General features: G+C 38.8%; 2 protein-coding genes across 2 annotated transcripts; both read left to right on the plus strand.

Annotated features, from left to right (window-relative positions):
• Positions 1–766: 766 nt before the first annotated feature.
• On the plus strand, positions 767–5,277 carry LOC137995607 (type-1 angiotensin II receptor B-like). The gene is made up of 3 exons (XM_068841134.1): positions 767–1,636; positions 2,725–2,947; positions 3,833–5,277. The coding sequence occupies exons 1-3, from the start codon at positions 845–847 to the stop codon at positions 4,465–4,467; spliced, it is 1,650 nt and encodes a 549-aa protein (XP_068697235.1). The 5' UTR covers positions 767–844; the 3' UTR covers positions 4,468–5,277.
• A 605-nt stretch (positions 5,278–5,882) lies between these two features.
• On the plus strand, positions 5,883–9,615 carry LOC137995610 (major facilitator superfamily domain-containing protein 6-like). Its single transcript, XM_068841136.1, has 2 exons — positions 5,883–7,255; positions 8,916–9,615. The coding sequence occupies exons 1-2, from the start codon at positions 5,986–5,988 to the stop codon at positions 9,149–9,151; spliced, it is 1,506 nt and encodes a 501-aa protein (XP_068697237.1). The 5' UTR covers positions 5,883–5,985; the 3' UTR covers positions 9,152–9,615.
• Positions 9,616–16,992: the final 7,377 nt, after the last annotated feature.

Consider the following 16,992-nt stretch of genomic DNA (forward strand, 5'->3'; position numbering starts at 1 on the left):
ATAATCCAAGGAAATATCTTCACTTCTTTTTAACTCTTCAGAAACGACTAATGGAGAGCACACCATTGTAATTCCCTTTTCTGTATTCCATTCAAAATGAATTATTTTTCTTTTATCATATTCATAAAACCACGATCAAAATTTCATTAAAAATTCTGGAAGCGGTAAGAAAAGGAATTAATGAGGATCAATGAGCCAGCCGTATATGAAATATTGATGATAAACGTTCTTGTTACTACTCAAGCATAATCTAAAATTTTAAAAATAAGGCAAATGTTACTAATAAACAAGGGCCGAAACTGAAAATTGTTTATTCGTTTCTTTGTTTTTTCTTTTAACTTTATCGTCCAGTCGTAAAAACCACAATCACAGAGGAGTACCATTCTCTCAATTGTGAAATTATGCCAAATTGGGCATAAATCACAATAATCAATCGGTTTTAATCAATATTTTATAAGACCTGTTTTTTGTCAAAGAGATAAATATTTAAAACCAATCAGAAAAATGTTACGTTATCTACACTGGCTGATAAATTATTCTCTATGACAAAGCTGTATTTGTTTCGTATTAAAACTAGAGAATTTTCAACCTGTAACAATTGTGTAGCATCGTGTTAGAAATCATTCCCGCTTGAGTGGGAAAACAGATTGAAACTCCGTATCATTGGCCCTTCAACGCTTTTTATTGAAATTTGCGGTTAGTTGCATGCAAAGGCTTCCATTTACAAAAGTTTTGGCTTGGGCATACATGCAGTCCATGATTTCTACTTTATTGTTTGGCAGTACGTTATTCTTACACACTGACTCAGGAAAGAGATATTCAGTCTGGTCAAACCGATAGCGTCATGGAATCAGAGAATGTTAATGGAGAACAAACATTCAACAGTGCATCTCCAGAGATTCGTATTGCTTTAATAACTACAGTGTTTGTAGTGTCGTTCATTATATTAGCAGGAAACCTGTTAACTGTTGTTAGCATTTTGTGTTTCACAAAACGAAAGAGTACCTTCAGTTTTCTTCTCGTCACGATCTCTTTGATAGACATTTTAAATATTTTGGGACCAAATGTTGTCTCTTTGTTCGTGTTTTTTGACAAAGGAAACAATTTCTACAAGTACTTTACTTTGTGCAGACTTCAAGCATGGAGTATCGTGTTTCTTCGTTGTGCTGCCACATTAGCAATTACTCTTCTCGGACTAGATAGATTTTTCATTACTTTAACACCGCGCTTCTATCGAAAACAATGGAAAGGAAAGTTGTTCGTTGCATTTTTCTTTGGAAAATGGATAATCTCCGCGTTTATAGCGACGTGGCCTCTGCTGTGGTTAGACGGTTTCCACGTTTCCAAGGATACAGGATATACTTTTTGCCTGTTCCTGTACGAAAATCCTGTGGCGGGATTTTTCGTCGTTTTCCTCATGTGTTTGTTGTTAGTCAGTTGCTTGTGTTTTTACGCAATATTCAGCACATCGAACAAGGGATCGTTCAGTACCAAGTTGAGAAAAGATGACGGGTTCAGCTTTTCTGCTAAACAGCGTGAAGTTTCCCACTTGGCGGACCCTACTGATAACAAAGATCTCACTATTTTAGCAGCTTTGGTCGTTGCTGTTTATTTCTGTTGCTTGTTGCCTTGGATGGTAAGAGAGCTGACAGAGGACACTTCATCGCGATTTGTCACCCCATATAGAGCAATAGACCGATTCGGTTGACTCAATGTTGTACCCAATTGAAACCTTTCGTTGGTTAAGGTTCTTTATGTGTTGCATTTGCATGATAATGTAGCAGTCATATTTAAATGATATCAAAATACTTGGAACAAAACGTTTTACTCCTAAGGGATTTAACTTGGATACAACATTGAGTTAGCCGAATCGGTCTCACCCGACTAATCCGTGACGTTTTATTTCGCGCTTTGATTTCCATACGCGAACGTTAACCTCAATACTTGCCTAGCATCTGGATTTGAGCCTAGGATCCCTCTTCCATGAGCCGAAATTTTTTACATTCCAGATGATCCCTAATTTCTTATATGGGGTGAAATTTTGCTGAAATCATTTATACATTTTTAAAAACAGTTTCGCATTCGGCGTCCGTACTTTCGAACTATGAATATTTCAAATGAATGAAGGGGGTAGTTTCTAAAGAAACTGTGGTGCTGCGTCGGTGGGGAAGTAGTATACAAAAATTTGGTTTTATCAACGGAGTTGATAATGGCAATTGGCCACCGTACAGAGATTCTAAAAGCTGACGTTTCGAGCGTTAGCCCTTCGTCAGAGCGACGAAGGGCTAACGACGAAGAGCTAACGCTCGAAACGTCAGCTTTTAGAATTTCTGTACGGTGGCCAATTTACATTATCAACTCCGTTGATAAAACCAAATTTTTGTATGATTATTTCAGTTTTCTTTTTTATTTTTTAAATTACATTAGTTTGGTCAACTGCGGGAACGTGTAAAGAAAACCCATCATATTAATCACTATGGAGACTCTGTGCCTTAAAATACAGTGCATACGTGGAAGGAATATCTCCTCTCTTTAGTATTACGATCAAGAATCAAAACAGAAAATTGAATAAACCGTTGTTACAATTGTCCCGCTTATCATTTTGATTTCAAGCAAAACAGAACCGCTTGAATTTTAAACATTTAAATACCAAGACATAAAGCTTTAACATCAATTCCAAAACATCTAGGCTTCTCTGTTATATTTTATTCTAATTTATTTCAGATAGCCATTACACTTGGTACTCTTTCAGTGGACTATCCTTCGCTGTTCGGCTTGTGTGCGCTCCAGTTACCACTGGTCAGCAGTCTCTTGAACCCTTTGATATACGGTATCAGGTGGCTTCCTTACAGAAGGGCATATCATCGGGCACTGAGGTGGCCTTGCACAAAATGTTGCAACAGGAAATTTCAAAAATCTTCGCGTTCAAGGTCGCATAACTTTAACTGTAAGTATGCGGGCTGGCTGATTTTTTACTTGAGTATCTTGGAAAGAGTGAATTTCGTCAAACGCCGCGATCAGAAATTTATAACACGTTTGAAACGTGCACGTGTTTTAAGGGCCATTTAAACGGTTTCGACATTGTCTTCAACACGTGCCTTTGAACCTAAGTCTGGAGTGTTTTATCAAGTTGACAACATTGTTAATAGTGTAAAAAAATTGAAAGCTTGTTCAATTAAATTTACACTAGTTAAAGAGGCAGTGTCACGCTATTTCAGTCCAACTTAAAAACACTAAAATACGTCTTTGCATCAATCAAGACCAAAAATCAATGGTGTACTTTTGTTGCCAATAACAACTGAAGTGCACTGAAGCTATTCTTTGTTATTTGCATCCATGGATGGAGAGAGGATGCAAATTGATTGAAACTTGAAAAAACTGGCCCTTTAAGTCAGTTTGAGATCTTCGCAGTTATGAACGCTACTTTAATAGTAACGAAAGGAACTTAAGCCTGAAAATTTCAGGCTTAAACTGGATTCAAACCCACGCCCTTTTTACTGGTGAAATATTTTGTCATCAACGTTTGGCTCGAAAAGGTCGAAGGAAATGAAATCGTTTAAGCCTGCGAAGTATCCAAAAAATTAATTGGGTGCGCGAGGTTTCAGAGTAAACAAGAAAATGAAAGGTTCACATTTGTATGCTCGCGTTTTCGTCAAAACCTCAAATTTGATGATTTTATGTGCTAAAATGCGCACGGCATGATTATTTCTGCTCTTTTGACCAACGATATTATTGTTTTGTGGAGCCAGTTTAGTTGCCGAGGTTACCATCGTTTCTGAAACTCCGTTTTGTCTGCACCCAGTACCAGCAAGGTTTCCTTAATTCTTTACAGGCACAACAAGCGCTGGCCACAGCTTCTGGATATCGGATGGTTTTGTAGAGGCCGACGCTGATCATGAAAACGCTTTTCACGTTCTTTTTAGTAGCACCTCGTACATTAAGCCACTCGACTTCAACTTAGATGAGCTGGAAATGTTCGAGCAAAATTCAAGATACACTAATATGGCGCCCTTGTCAATATCCAATGGCCAAAAACCTATCACAATGAAAGATACGACGTGGCGGGCGGGTGGAAATCATTTTCAGAATATATTGGATTTCATCGAGGCCAAGACGGGAGGAAATCATATATCTAGAAATAACAAATGCGCAAATGAGGCTGACATACCTAGCGCAGAGACTCGTCAAAATCATACCAGTGCATACACTCGGTCCGTACATAAACGTGAACCTGCGGTACCAGGTCATGCAAGTGACCTCGAGTTATCTCTTTTTGGACAAAACACTTCGGATATCCCGAGTGTTGAGCGGTGCGATAAACACAAACATAGTGCTACATGCTCCTGTCTTGGAAAATCAAAATACTACCCTGTGGAAAGGAAAAATTGCGAGATGGAGTCATTAATGCCTGACGCAATAGAGAATCTTACCTCTAGAGATGCACTTCCTACAGACGTACACCTTTAATCTGGCAGTAAACTATACACGAAAAGAGAATTAATCTTCCCACTTACCTAAACAATTTTAAACGATTGTCTCTTATAAACACCTCAAAAATTCAGGCCCCATTTATTCGAAGAGTGGATCATGGCTATCCACCGGATAAATCGCTATCCACTGGATAACTCAGTTGGTGTTGCTAGTGTTTATCCGCTGGATAGTGATCTATCCAGTGGATAGCGTTATCCACCTTTTGAACAACCGAGGCCAGGTCTCTATATAATGGGAACTCAGTTGGGAGAGCATTGCACCGGCATCGCACATGTCATGAGTTTGAATCCCGTCGGAGCCGCTTGAATTTTTTGAGGTGTCTATAAAGACAATTGCTTAAATTACCTACGTAAGCGCGAGGGTTATTTCTCTATTAGGGGGAACATGTTTCCGACATCTGTGATCGTGTTAACAATCAGCTTAAGGTTATTAAGCGTTTCAGAAATATTGTATCCAGTAATACTAAAACTAGGTTGTATAAAGCTTTCATCATGCCATATTTTCCATATTGTAGTAGTGTATGGCACTTTTGCGCATCCGGAAATGCACGAAAACTAGAATTGCTAAACAAGCAGGCTTTACGCGAAGATTGCATGTAACATGACAGAAGCGGTCAAGCGTGGCACGGCTTCTATTGGTTGGTTAAAGTGGCGGACCTTTGTTTGTTTTCGCGCGTAAAGGGTATCTAAAAATAAGTCAATTTGTGACTGTGCTGCGGCAAGACCACACCGCTTGATTTCTTTCAGTAAACTATATTGTTCGGAGATTAACATTTAGGATATATTAAAAGTAATGTCAAGGATCAAGTACCGATTTTCTGTTTCTGGGATAGCCGAATTATCACAGCCAAGAAATCTAAAATTTTAGCTCCAAATGTTGCTCAAGGATCTGAACAATGCAACAAACGCACCTACCCCCACCCCTCCCCCACAAATCTCGTAAATAGCCTCTACCGCTCTCAGTTCCGCTCAAAATCACTATTGTTTATGCACTGACTTTTGTCGAACTTCGGGATTGTTTAACGCTTACAAATATGACACGATTCTCATTTAATAGAGATCCGCTGAACTTAAGTGACTTCAAATTTAAATTCATATGCGACTGCATTGTTTTAGCGATATTAGCCTGCACGCAGGCGGTTGGATAGTCGAAAAAACTGGAATTCGTAATGAGGTCGCCATCTTGGATTCGCGCGGCTAGGTCTGGGCCCGGTTTGAGGGTCGACCCCGTCGTTTTGTCACGGGGCCCAGACCTATCCCGCGCTCTTCCAATATGGCGTCTGATAATCGTCTGATAGTGTTTCTTGGCGACACAACATCTACCGCTTGCACGCAGGCTAACACTGTCCAAGCATGAAAAATGAATAATTATGTAAATAAGTCTGAATGCCCAACCTTACGAATGAGTCAGTTTGATTTTGAAATGACTTTCTCTCGCAACATTAAATGAGAAGACTCAAGAGCGCTAGCGGGAACTTCTGTTAGCGAAAACAAAATGGAGGACGAGGATACCAATCGGAAAGCAGGAAGAGAAATTTCAAGACAGTCTTCACAAGACACGTCACAACTGTCCTCTATGTTGTATAAATGTTATTATTTCTTATTTTACATTGGCATCGGAAGTTCATTTCCTTATATAGCTTTGTATTTCAAACAACTTGGACTTACGGCTGGTCAAACGGGTGCTGTACTTGGGTTGCGATTCTTAACAAAATTTATCGGGTCACCAATATGGGGAATACTTGGTGACAAGTACCAAATACATAAAGTTATTCTACTTGCCTCACTGGTGTCATTCACGGCCGGAAACTTAATGTTTATTGCTGTTCAACCACAAAAGCAAATGTGTCTCGAAACCAGAGCAAACAGAACAGTGACAAAGGCATTATTATTTACTCCTAACGGAATCGTACTGGGACAAGAGATAGGCAATAGCAGTGATGCAAGAAATCACTTTGCAAACAAGAACTTCACTGCGTTTGCTCGTAAAATCGATGAACACGAGATCAAGCAAATCTTCATCATTTTTCTGACCATTGTTTTGATTTTCCAAATTATCGGATCTGTCGATTTTGCCATGACAGATGCATTGTTGGTTGTTTTCCTTCGAGAAAACGTAAAGAAATTCGGAACTTTCCGAATATGGGGCGAGTTTGGAGTCGCTGTTGGTTCGTTTTTGGTCGGAGGAGTAATCAGTCTTTACAAATCGAAAGTTTGTGGGGAGGTAGTGGAGAACTACCATATTTCATTTTACTTTTTTGCCGGTTTTAGCACACTTGCAATAATCAATGTTCTCTTTCTGGAAGTAAAGTACCCAGATGACAAATCATCCGACCATCCCATTTTTAATGCTTCTGAAACGTTTGAGCTTCTTTGCGGTGGTAACTTCATGATCATCATTATTGTGACATGCTACTTCGGTATCCTGAATGGAATGCAAGAGAACTTTGGACCATGGTACTTAGATGACCTCGGAGCTCAGCCATACATGGTCGGTGTCGCATCTGGTCTGCGTTACTGCTTTGCTTTGCTTGGTTATGTTTCTTCAGGAATGTGCATCGATAGAATTGGACTTATTTCCACTGCTGCTGGGTGTTTATTACTCTATGTAGCAGTATTCTTGGGTCTCGCCTTTGTCCTCAATCCCTGGCTAGGTGTGGTATTACACAGTATTCAGGGACTGTTGTACGGACTCGGTTGGTCTTCCTGTGTCGTATTTGGTGGGACTGTTTCGTTGCAATCCGGTTCCTATGCCACGGTACAAGGTAAGTAACTTTCTTCCAAATGAATAGTAAAGAAAAGTTAATATTTGCGTCCAAGAACTTTAAGTGTGAACCCAATGTTTCCAGGAAACTCCCTCTCCATCAGTGGTTTAAAAGCAACTGAAAAATGTCCGTGCAACATAACGCTGAAATAAAAACAAAAATTGCAACGTTTACAGCGCGCACTGACTTTATATGAAACCAAAGTCCACATTAGGGCCGTTTATACGAGAGAAAATAAGCCGCGGCTTACTCTGGCCGCGGCGTACATAATACGCGAAAGGAACTATTTATACGAGTATAAACTCCCAGGCCAGGATAAGCCGCGGCTTGAGAAAGCCGTGAACGTAGATTTTTTACCATTTATACGGGGTGTTCGCGTCTTATATGTAAGCCGTGGCCAGAGTAAGCCGCGGCTTATTTTCTCTCGTATAAACGGCCCTATTGTGACCACCAGGCTGTAGGGTGCGCTGTTTGTGGACTTTGGTTTCATATTTTATTACATCCATTTAGAAATCACTGCTGATCCTTGCAATCTGATTGGCTCTCAGCAGTGCGATTTATTTCCAAATCGCACTATTTTTTGCTCTAAATCCGCTCACCATTTTCCCAGCCAATTAGAAAGGAACACCAAAACAAAACAGCCAATCAGATTTCAAGGCTTGTTTAAGGTAACCAATCAAATTGCAGAAAAATGAAAGACAAACAAAACCATTTTATGGCGAGTTTTGCAACTTTTGTTCCCAACTGGATCAATAAAAGAATGAAGGGGTAGTTTCTAAAGAAACTGTGGTGCTGCGTCGGTGGGGAAGTAGTATACAAAAATTTGGTTTTATCAACGGAGTTGATAATGTAAATTGGCCACCGTACAGAGATTCTAAAAGCTGACGTTTCGAGCGTTAGCCCTTCGTCAGAGCGAATCGAGGGATTATGGGTTACGTGTAGTTTTTATAGTAGAGTAGGAGCTACGCTATTGGTGGTAACATGGCAACGTGAAAAATAGGAATATATTAGTTAAATGAAAAGCGTTCGTTAATACCGTGAGGATTAAGGGTGCCGATTTGAAAGATGAATTTTTTCTCCAGATTCTTGCGGCTTTCCGTCGTACCTAGATGTAGGGAAAGGCCGCAGATAGCCATGTGTTTTTTGGAGTGGTTAGGCAGATTAAAATAGCGAGCGACTGGCTTAGATGCATCCTTGTCATTCTTCTCAACATCGCGAAGGTGTTCGCGGAATCGGTCACCTAGTCGTCTACCTGTCTCACCAATGTATAATTTATTGCATAACGTACAGGTTATGCAATAAATGACATTTGCGGAGGTACATGTGAAACGGTCGGTGATCTTAACTGATCGTTAGGTCCCGATATCTTGCTAGTGTTAACAATGAAAAGACAAGTTTTGCATCGTGAGCGCGTGTGTATCCTTTACAGTAATTCTGCTGTTGTTAAGTGTGCCCGTAAAACCTGTGAAGTATCATTTGTGGATTTGGTCGCTAAGTAACCGCCGCGCATGCTCAACATAGTGAGTTTGCGGTTATTCACACTAAGTGTCTCAACTCTTTTTGCAATTGCTTGTAGCTCTACAAACCATAATTTGATAGTTATTTCTTATGCAAAAAAATAAAATATTTGGTATAACGATCATTACACATTCTCTCCCAGGCGTCATTGGAGGAGTTCACTGGGGTCTGGGAGCGTGCATTGGAGTACTGGTCAGCGGTGTCATTATTAACAGTATCGGTATACCTAAAACGTTCATCATGTATGCTATGACGTCAGTTGCCGTGTTTGTGTTTCTGGTGCTTTCGCATTGGTGGATAAGATCCCGAGAGCAGAAAGAAGAGGCCGATCAAGCAGGTTATCAACTGGTCTCTCAAAACAAAGATGGCGATGAATAAACTGAACTGAAACCTTCGAGGAAGCCGTGAGCGATTTTATTTGCAATCGCTCGTATTTTTTATTGTATTTTAATATTTTGCTATAGCAAGGCAGGATAATGTCGACTTCAGCCTCAAGTTACCGGCAGCCACTTGCTTTACAGAAACTTAAGAAAGAACTAAACCAGTGTATCTAACAGAAAGCATTGCTGTAGAACATTCTCACCCATTCTGTTTCTACTGATTCATGTACAGTTTTTTGCTAATAAGAATCTTGTTTTTCCGGCCTAGGCTGAATTCATATTTATCAGAAATAATATACAAACAGCGGTGACAAACGTCAGATATAAAGGCATCATTTGAAATTATCTTTTACTTGACGTTTGAGATGGCCAAAGAAAAAGGAGTATTTATTCTTGTATTATTCTTAAATGACATTTCCGTTTGAGAATGTATTGGGCTATGAATTACAAGTGTTTGGTGTCTAGAGCTGTGTCGCGTTACATTGTGAACGTGCTCCATCGCTTTTCGCGTTGCAGTCGGCGAGGTCGAGAAGTCACGTCAGATGACACTTGGCCGTTTTGGCGGCTTTAATAGATGCATTTCTCACAGAAACACTGTGATGGAAACGCTGAGTACCCGGTTTTGTTTCAACTACGTTAAAGTGTTTGTATGACCTTGTAACCGTCAAAGTCACGCAAGGGATAACTATTTTGGCTCGAAATGAAGGTTCATTTTAGCTCAAGCAAGTACGAAATGGAATTTTAAACAAAACATGCAAAAATAATCCTGTGAGAATGCAAATCTTAGATCTGGCTGCGTTTTCAAGGCAACCCACGCGTCCTGACAATTTTTCATCCCGGCAAACCGGGCTGGACCGTTTATGATGAGCATTTTGCAGCCCGGCTTGCCGAGATCTCGGCAAGCAGGCCAGCCTGCCTTTTCATACAAACGAATCGAGAATTTACCATAGAAAATAGGCATTAGCCGAGGTCTCCGCAAAGCGGGCCAGCCCGCCTTACCGGGCTGGCTCGCCTCATGTAGACAGGCCCATAGTGACAGAACTCATCATCATTTCATCATCATCATTTATTAAATTAATTTTATAAAAACAGAATTTATAATCTTATACAACCCGCAAATAGCAAAGCTAATCGGGGCGGATTGTATAATTTACAATAAAATTACATCAGTGTTTAATAAATAAATAAATAAATAAATAAATAATAATAATAATAATAATAATAATAGAAATAGATATACACATATATTCACAGATAGCTAGAATTTACATAGAAGAGCAAGAACTATAATAATACACATAACATAAGAAATGAATAATAAGAGCTACTAGAGCTTAATTAATGATAATTAGTAATTTTTAACATTAACGTAGAGACATCAACATAATCATCCTCATTACCAAGTACCGCAAGCAAAAATTGATGAAGTTTATTTTTGAAGGGTTTTTTCCTAAGTTTACGCAGTTCAGGCTTCAGGCAATTCCACAGCTTAGCTCCGAAAATGGAAAACGAATTAAGTTGAAGTCTTAGTCTTGATTTATTAACGTATAAATTACCAGCATCAGAAAATCTAGTGTTATATATATGAACGTCAGATGAACAAGTAAAAAGATCACAGATATTCTGAGGCGCAGAATTGGTAGATATGTCGTGCATAAGGGAACATACTGTTTCAAAATAAAGCATGTTGAGTGGTAAGACATCAGCAGAGACAAACAAAGGAATAGCATGAGATCTGTTACCAGCAAAGAACATTAGCCGAAGAGCTCGTTTTTGTAAGATAAAGACCTTCCTTAAGTAGATCTGGGCAGCCTGGCCCCAGGCAGCAATTCCGTAGTATGTATATGGGAAGATCAGAGAACGGTAAATTTGGATTAAAGTATTCAGAGGGACAGAGTGCCTTAATCGCGATATAATTCCTACAACCCTGCTGATTTTAGAAGCAATGTAGTCAATATGATATTTCCAAGTTAAGTTTTTATCGATGAGAACGCCCAGGAACTTTACATAATCTTTGCATTCCAGAAACGTATCACAATTTGAGGCATTGTTGTATATCCTTATATTAATCTGATAATTAAGCTTCTTTTGTGATGGTCTAAAGATGACAAAATTTGACTTTTTTGCATTTATGGTCAGCTTGTTAGCATTCAACCAGTCACAGACTTTCTGCAACTCGATGTTGATTACATTTTCTAGTGACTTCAAATCCTTGTCAGCAAACAGCAGGTTTGTATCATCAGCAAATAAATAAAAAGAAAGCTTCTTAGAAGAATTATAAATATCATTAATATATATCAAGAAAAGTAGAGGGCCTAGAACAGAGCCTTGTGGGACTCCTGTTAACACATTTCTTTTAGATGATATTTGTTTATCAATTTGAGTAGTTTGGGCACGGCCATTTAAATAGGATGAAAACCATTCGTTTACTGGCCCCCTTATACCGTAATGATATAGCTTGCTCAGAAGAATTGAGTGATCCACAGTATCAAAAGCCTTTTTGAAGTCGAGGAAAACACCGCAAGTAAACAATTTGTTATCCATATTGCTTTGTATCGAATTCACAATATCCAAAATTGCATGCTGAGTTGACATATTCTCACGAAAACCATACTGGCCATTGTACAGAAGTCCACTTAATTCGACATAAGGTTTTAATCTATTATACATAACTTTCTCAAAGAGCCGATTGAAGAGCGAAAGAAGAGAAATGGGACGGTAGTTACTTGGGTCCGTTTCATCGCCACCCTTGAAGATGGGAACAACTTTTGCGTGCTTTAATTTAGATGGATATTGTCCTGTTAAAACGGAATTATTCATTATATATGCCAATGGTCGAGAGAGTACACTACTGGAAGATTTCAATACGCGAACAGGACAAGAGTATAAGCCATGTGATTTGTTAGTAGGGAGAAGCAGAATTTCAGTTTCGAATTCCATGGGAGTGACTGGCGCGAAGAAGAATGAACTAGATGAATTAGCAGCAGGGAGATAATCACCGAAATGATGATTAGCAGGAGGAACAGATGCCGCAAGTGTTTGACCCACGGAAGAAAAGAATTCATTGAGCACATTAGGGCTCGCAACAATAGGCTTACATCTTCTTTTATTTCGGCCGATGAGATGATTAATCCCGATCCAAGTTTTTCTAACATTTGTCATATGATTATTGAAATATGAATGATAGTACGACTTCTTACTGCAGCGAACAAGTGTAAGTAATTTATTGCGATAGTGTTTATATTTTTCATAATTTCCAGATGCAAATAGAGAATTTTTTACCTGTATTGACTTACGTATCCCCCTAGTGATCCAGGGTTTAGAAAATTGCTTGGCTTTGCGCTTTGATAAAGGTCGAAGGGGCGCATGTTTGTTTACTATTTTGTTAACGCTGTTAAAGAATTTAGAAAAACCAGCATCTGCACTATCTCCACAGTTTCTCATGGCCAAATCCCAGTTGATCTCGGATAATTCTGAATGAATTTTTTCCTCCGTGTCTCTTGAAAATTTCCGATACATAGTTCTTCGGGGTAACTCCTTTACTTTGAAAGACTTAATAATGCAAAATTGAGAATAATGATCGCTTATATCCGAGATTATATTACCGCTCGTGATTTCCCTACCGATTTGGTTCACGAAGATATTATCAATTAGAGTGGCTGACTTACTGTTGACCCTAGTTGGTTTATCAATTGTAGGAATAAAAGAAAAACTTTGCAGCGAAAGTAAGAAGTCTTTAGTAAAGTTGCAGGTTTCGGGACAGAACTTTGCGCAATAAGATTTATATGCCAGGACTTAATCTAGATTTGGAATCGCTGTGAGTTTTCAATGTTACATCATGATGTGTTGTTTTATCGAATATTTTCAGGACCTCCTGCTTAAGCAATCTCCAAACTCTTTGGCGGCGTTCTGCTCAAGTGCAATGCATTTTAGTTAAAGCTGGTGAATGGCGCACTGCATTCTGGCTAATTATGGTGCATTCTGTGAAAAATTGGTGAATTCGAGAATTCGTCCAATGTTCTTACGAATCCAGAACACGTTGCTGCTCGATCGCTGCCCTCGCTTCGCAGCAATAAAAACATTGTTCAGTTGAGCCCCTTTTCGACGCATCATTACTTGACCTTTTTCAAGTTTGAATCCGGACCTTCACACGGACATAAGTGAAATTCGAAGCACGCGAGTTTATTTTCTGTTCTGCCGATCGATTAGACAACAACGTTTTGCCTTTCACGTCAAATTTCATTTGTAGTTAATACCTTGCTGCTAAAAGTTTTGATGGTCGTCTGGCCATAAAATCAATCAAATGCGTGCCAAATGATGACAAGGCCTACACTGAACCCCTTCCCTAACACGCATTTGGAAAAGGTCCCAGATTTTGGGTACTCGTGACCAGTTCAGCCGGGGTCTCTTTCCTCCACGACAAGGGAGGCACAGAAGAGAGGCCCTGGAAACGCGGCTGAATTTCGGAGGGACAAATAAAGAGCATTACTGGCTAATTTAGTGCTTTTTGTTGAAAAGAAATAAACTTGAAATGGCTTTCCTTCCTATCTGAGACTTACTGGGGTTTGTTTGGTGAAAGCGAAGGCTTTTTTATTTAGTATACACCGTTTCGTGATTGTGAAGAACAACATGCAACTCCGTCTAAACATCGTCTAGGCAGTCGAATCGGTTTAGTCACAAAATCGGTAAGAAAATATTAAAAATATGGGAACAACTAAAGTTGATGCGCATTTGATGCACACTTTATGCACTTGATGCACATTTCCTTACCCTTTTTTTGTAAATCTCAATGCAATGATTTCTTTTCCTGTCAAGTAGTCTTTCAACTACAGAGAGATATGGTGAATCTATCAAAACATTCCCGATTTTTAGACCAGTACAATAGCTGCGGTTACACTAGCCATTTTGCCCTTGGATAAGTGGCTTTTTCCCACGGGGAAGCAATTTTTTATGTGTAACCGATCTGCCCAAAGGAAAATTTCCTGTGGGAAATTTCCATGGATACGTCAAAAAGAACAAAAGAATTGCCCATGACAGTTCCAGATGTAAGTCTTGTGGTTAACAAAACCCCAAAGCGGCTCAACCAATCACAAGATTGCCGAACGGGAGAAAAATACATGCTGTGATGAACTGTGTAAACAACTGCGGACGTGGAAATACCCAAGCACACCTTTTCTGGCCAGCAGCAAGTCGACGTCTAAATTATAAATTGGAGAGTTGCAAGGACTAGAAAAAGCGTAACTGAAGTCGACGTCTTTGTTGCCTTCTTAAAATGAAGCGATGAATCGCTGAACTTAATTGAGGTGGACAGTTAAAGAGAAGCGCCGATCGTGACAATTACCGAAAATAAGCCAAAGAAAAGTTTGTCGTTCAGATGTAGATCTTCGATGTTTACTTTTTTTTTAGATCCTTAATTTTAATGTATTTTGTATTGTAATTAGTTTTTCAAAAACCATTTAGTGGAAAAACTAATAAATCTCATCTTATTTTATCTTAAAGGTAAGTTTCCCACCAAAACAGGCCAACGCTTACCTTCCCCTTGGGTAATTTACAAGTGTGTAACCGCACATGGGGAGTCGATCATAACCCAGGGTAAACCCAACCCAAGACGTCACCCCAAGGTTCCCCATGGGCAAGAGGTCTAGTGTAACCGCACCTAATAGTACTTTATTATTTCCTTTAGACAGAGAGGGATGTTTTGCACCTGTCACGTGTTGTCACGTGCAGCAACAGCTTGTGAATGCTGTGTGTTTCCGATGAAAGACAATCAGTTTTGGCAAACAAAATAATAATAATAATAATAAGCCAGATCTAGTGCTTGTTGACAAAAGCGAGAAAAGCTGTCATATTATAAACGTGGCAATTCCAGAAGACAGTGGAGCAAAAGAAAGGAGGCCGAGAAGGTTGAAAAGTATCAAAATCTGGCCAGAGAATTGAGGAGGATGTGGGAAGTGAAAACCAAAGTCGTACCAATTGTATTGGGGGCTTTAGTAACAGAGCCATTGCGACTGGAGGGCAACTTAAAGGGCATAGGAGTAGACACATCAATTACCTTAATCCAGAAGTCTGCATTGCTGGGATCAGCAAGGATACTAAGAAAAGTATTGGAAATGTAAAGGACAGGGAAAAGAAACATTTTGGTGTTCATTGGCAACTTGTTGTTGCCCGACACCACAAATTTACCAGCTGTTAAAAACTTAAGCTGAGCAGTATGACTATGAAATAATAATAATAATAATAATAATAATAATAATAATAATAATAATAATACTAATAATAATAATAATAATAATGAAAACTTTATTTGTCTTCGAATACAGTTGTAAATCTCTCTACGTATAGGCAATTAACAACTGGCTACTTGAAATTGAGTGATATACTTGTATACTGTATTTACAAATGAATCAAAAAAAAAATTACAGTTTTGTTAAGTCTGAGCTATCCCAAGTCTTATTTCTACGACAGAAGATAAAAGATGTCGCTGTAATGGCTAGACTTATCATTTTTTTGATTATATAGTGTTGTATAGTAATAAGAATAATAATGATAATAATAATAGTAATAGTAATAATAAAACTTCTATAGCGCAAATACATTACTGTTCTTAGCGCTTTACAATTAAAAATATAAAAACGTTAAAAAATATACCTACAATGTCCTACATAAATATAAATAAAACATATGCTAGAATAATATGTTAAAAACAGGGTTGTCTAAAAAGATACGATTTTAACTTTGATTTAAAACTATTAATTGTCTCTAGCCTGTCTAATATCAATCTGGAGCATATTCCACAGTCTAGGCGCAGCAACATAATAAGCTCTATAACCGTAAGTCTTAAAATTATAATGAGTAGCACAGAGGCCACTTAAATATCTTGAAATACATTGTTCATAATCTTAAATGTAATTAGATTTATCATAAAAGCTATTCTTCGTTCAAGAGGCAGCCAGTGCAACTCCCTTAAAGTAGAGCAAACATGATCATATTTTCGTAAACATGCTATAACCCTTGCGGCTGCATTCTGTACATTTTAGAGAGATCCGCGCCACACGTCACTAACCTCATGCCTCATCCTAAACCCAAGCCTTATTATAAACGAGAAAAAATCTAGTTTTCCTCTCTTTTCTAACGGGGTGTCACTTTTGTAGTTTGGTCAAATACTCAATGGGGCTTTTATTATAGATCAGCATGACATGAATACAGTGGAGTAAAAAAACTCCGATCACTTGTTATCGAGAATTATAAACCCACAGACAAAAATGCCATTTTTGTGAGCCTCCGCCAAAACAGAATTCTAGTAGTGTTGTTAGGCACAAATGGCCACCTCGAAAGCAGAATTCTAGTGTTAATCAAGAGTGCAGGCTTAAAATCACGCCGTGACGTTTGAGTTAAAAAAAGACAAAGGCAACGGCCTTTACTTTTTCTACTCAAGACAATCAATTTGTTCGAAATTTGCGTGTAAAGAACTTGACTTTTCAAGGTGGTTAAGGAAACGTAGTACTCCAGTCCGATATGAAAAATCTCAAGCGGTCCGTTAAAAGAGATTTTGTGACTGTGCAGACCGTCATATACTACATTTAGCTTTCTGTCCAAAGAATAGACCTTATAAAGGAGGAAGCGAACACTCCTGTTTGTAAATTTTACTTTCTTTAACGGCGGACCGTCAAATAGTGATTCGTTAACCCTTTACGACCAAAATACTTATTTTCTTTAAAGGAATCTTTCGCGAAAAAAAGGCTTGCGGCACTTGATAACGCCATATAAGAAGTTATCATAGCAACATCTGCGGTTTCGAGTCAATGTGGGCTCAGGTTTAGGCGTCACGTGACAAATGTC

This window comes from Montipora foliosa, chromosome 3 (assembly GCF_036669935.1).
Source record: "Montipora foliosa isolate CH-2021 chromosome 3, ASM3666993v2, whole genome shotgun sequence".
Lineage (NCBI taxonomy): Eukaryota > Metazoa > Cnidaria > Anthozoa > Scleractinia > Acroporidae > Montipora > Montipora foliosa.

Excerpts from the sequence above, each read along its gene's own strand:
- LOC137995607 (XM_068841134.1), top strand. The coding sequence starts at position 845 with ATGGAATCAGAGAATGTTAATGGAGAACAAACATTCAACAGTGCATCT. Across the intron at positions 1,637-2,724 it reads GTTGCTTGTTGCCTTGGATG|ATAGCCATTACACTTGGTAC; the intron begins GTAAGAGAGCTG and ends AATTTATTTCAG. Across the intron at positions 2,948-3,832 it reads AAGGTCGCATAACTTTAACT|GCACAACAAGCGCTGGCCAC; the intron begins GTAAGTATGCGG and ends AATTCTTTACAG.
- LOC137995610 (XM_068841136.1), top strand. The coding sequence starts at position 5,986 with ATGGAGGACGAGGATACCAATCGGAAAGCAGGAAGAGAAATTTCAAGA. Across the intron at positions 7,256-8,915 it reads TTCCTATGCCACGGTACAAG|GCGTCATTGGAGGAGTTCAC; the intron begins GTAAGTAACTTT and ends ATTCTCTCCCAG.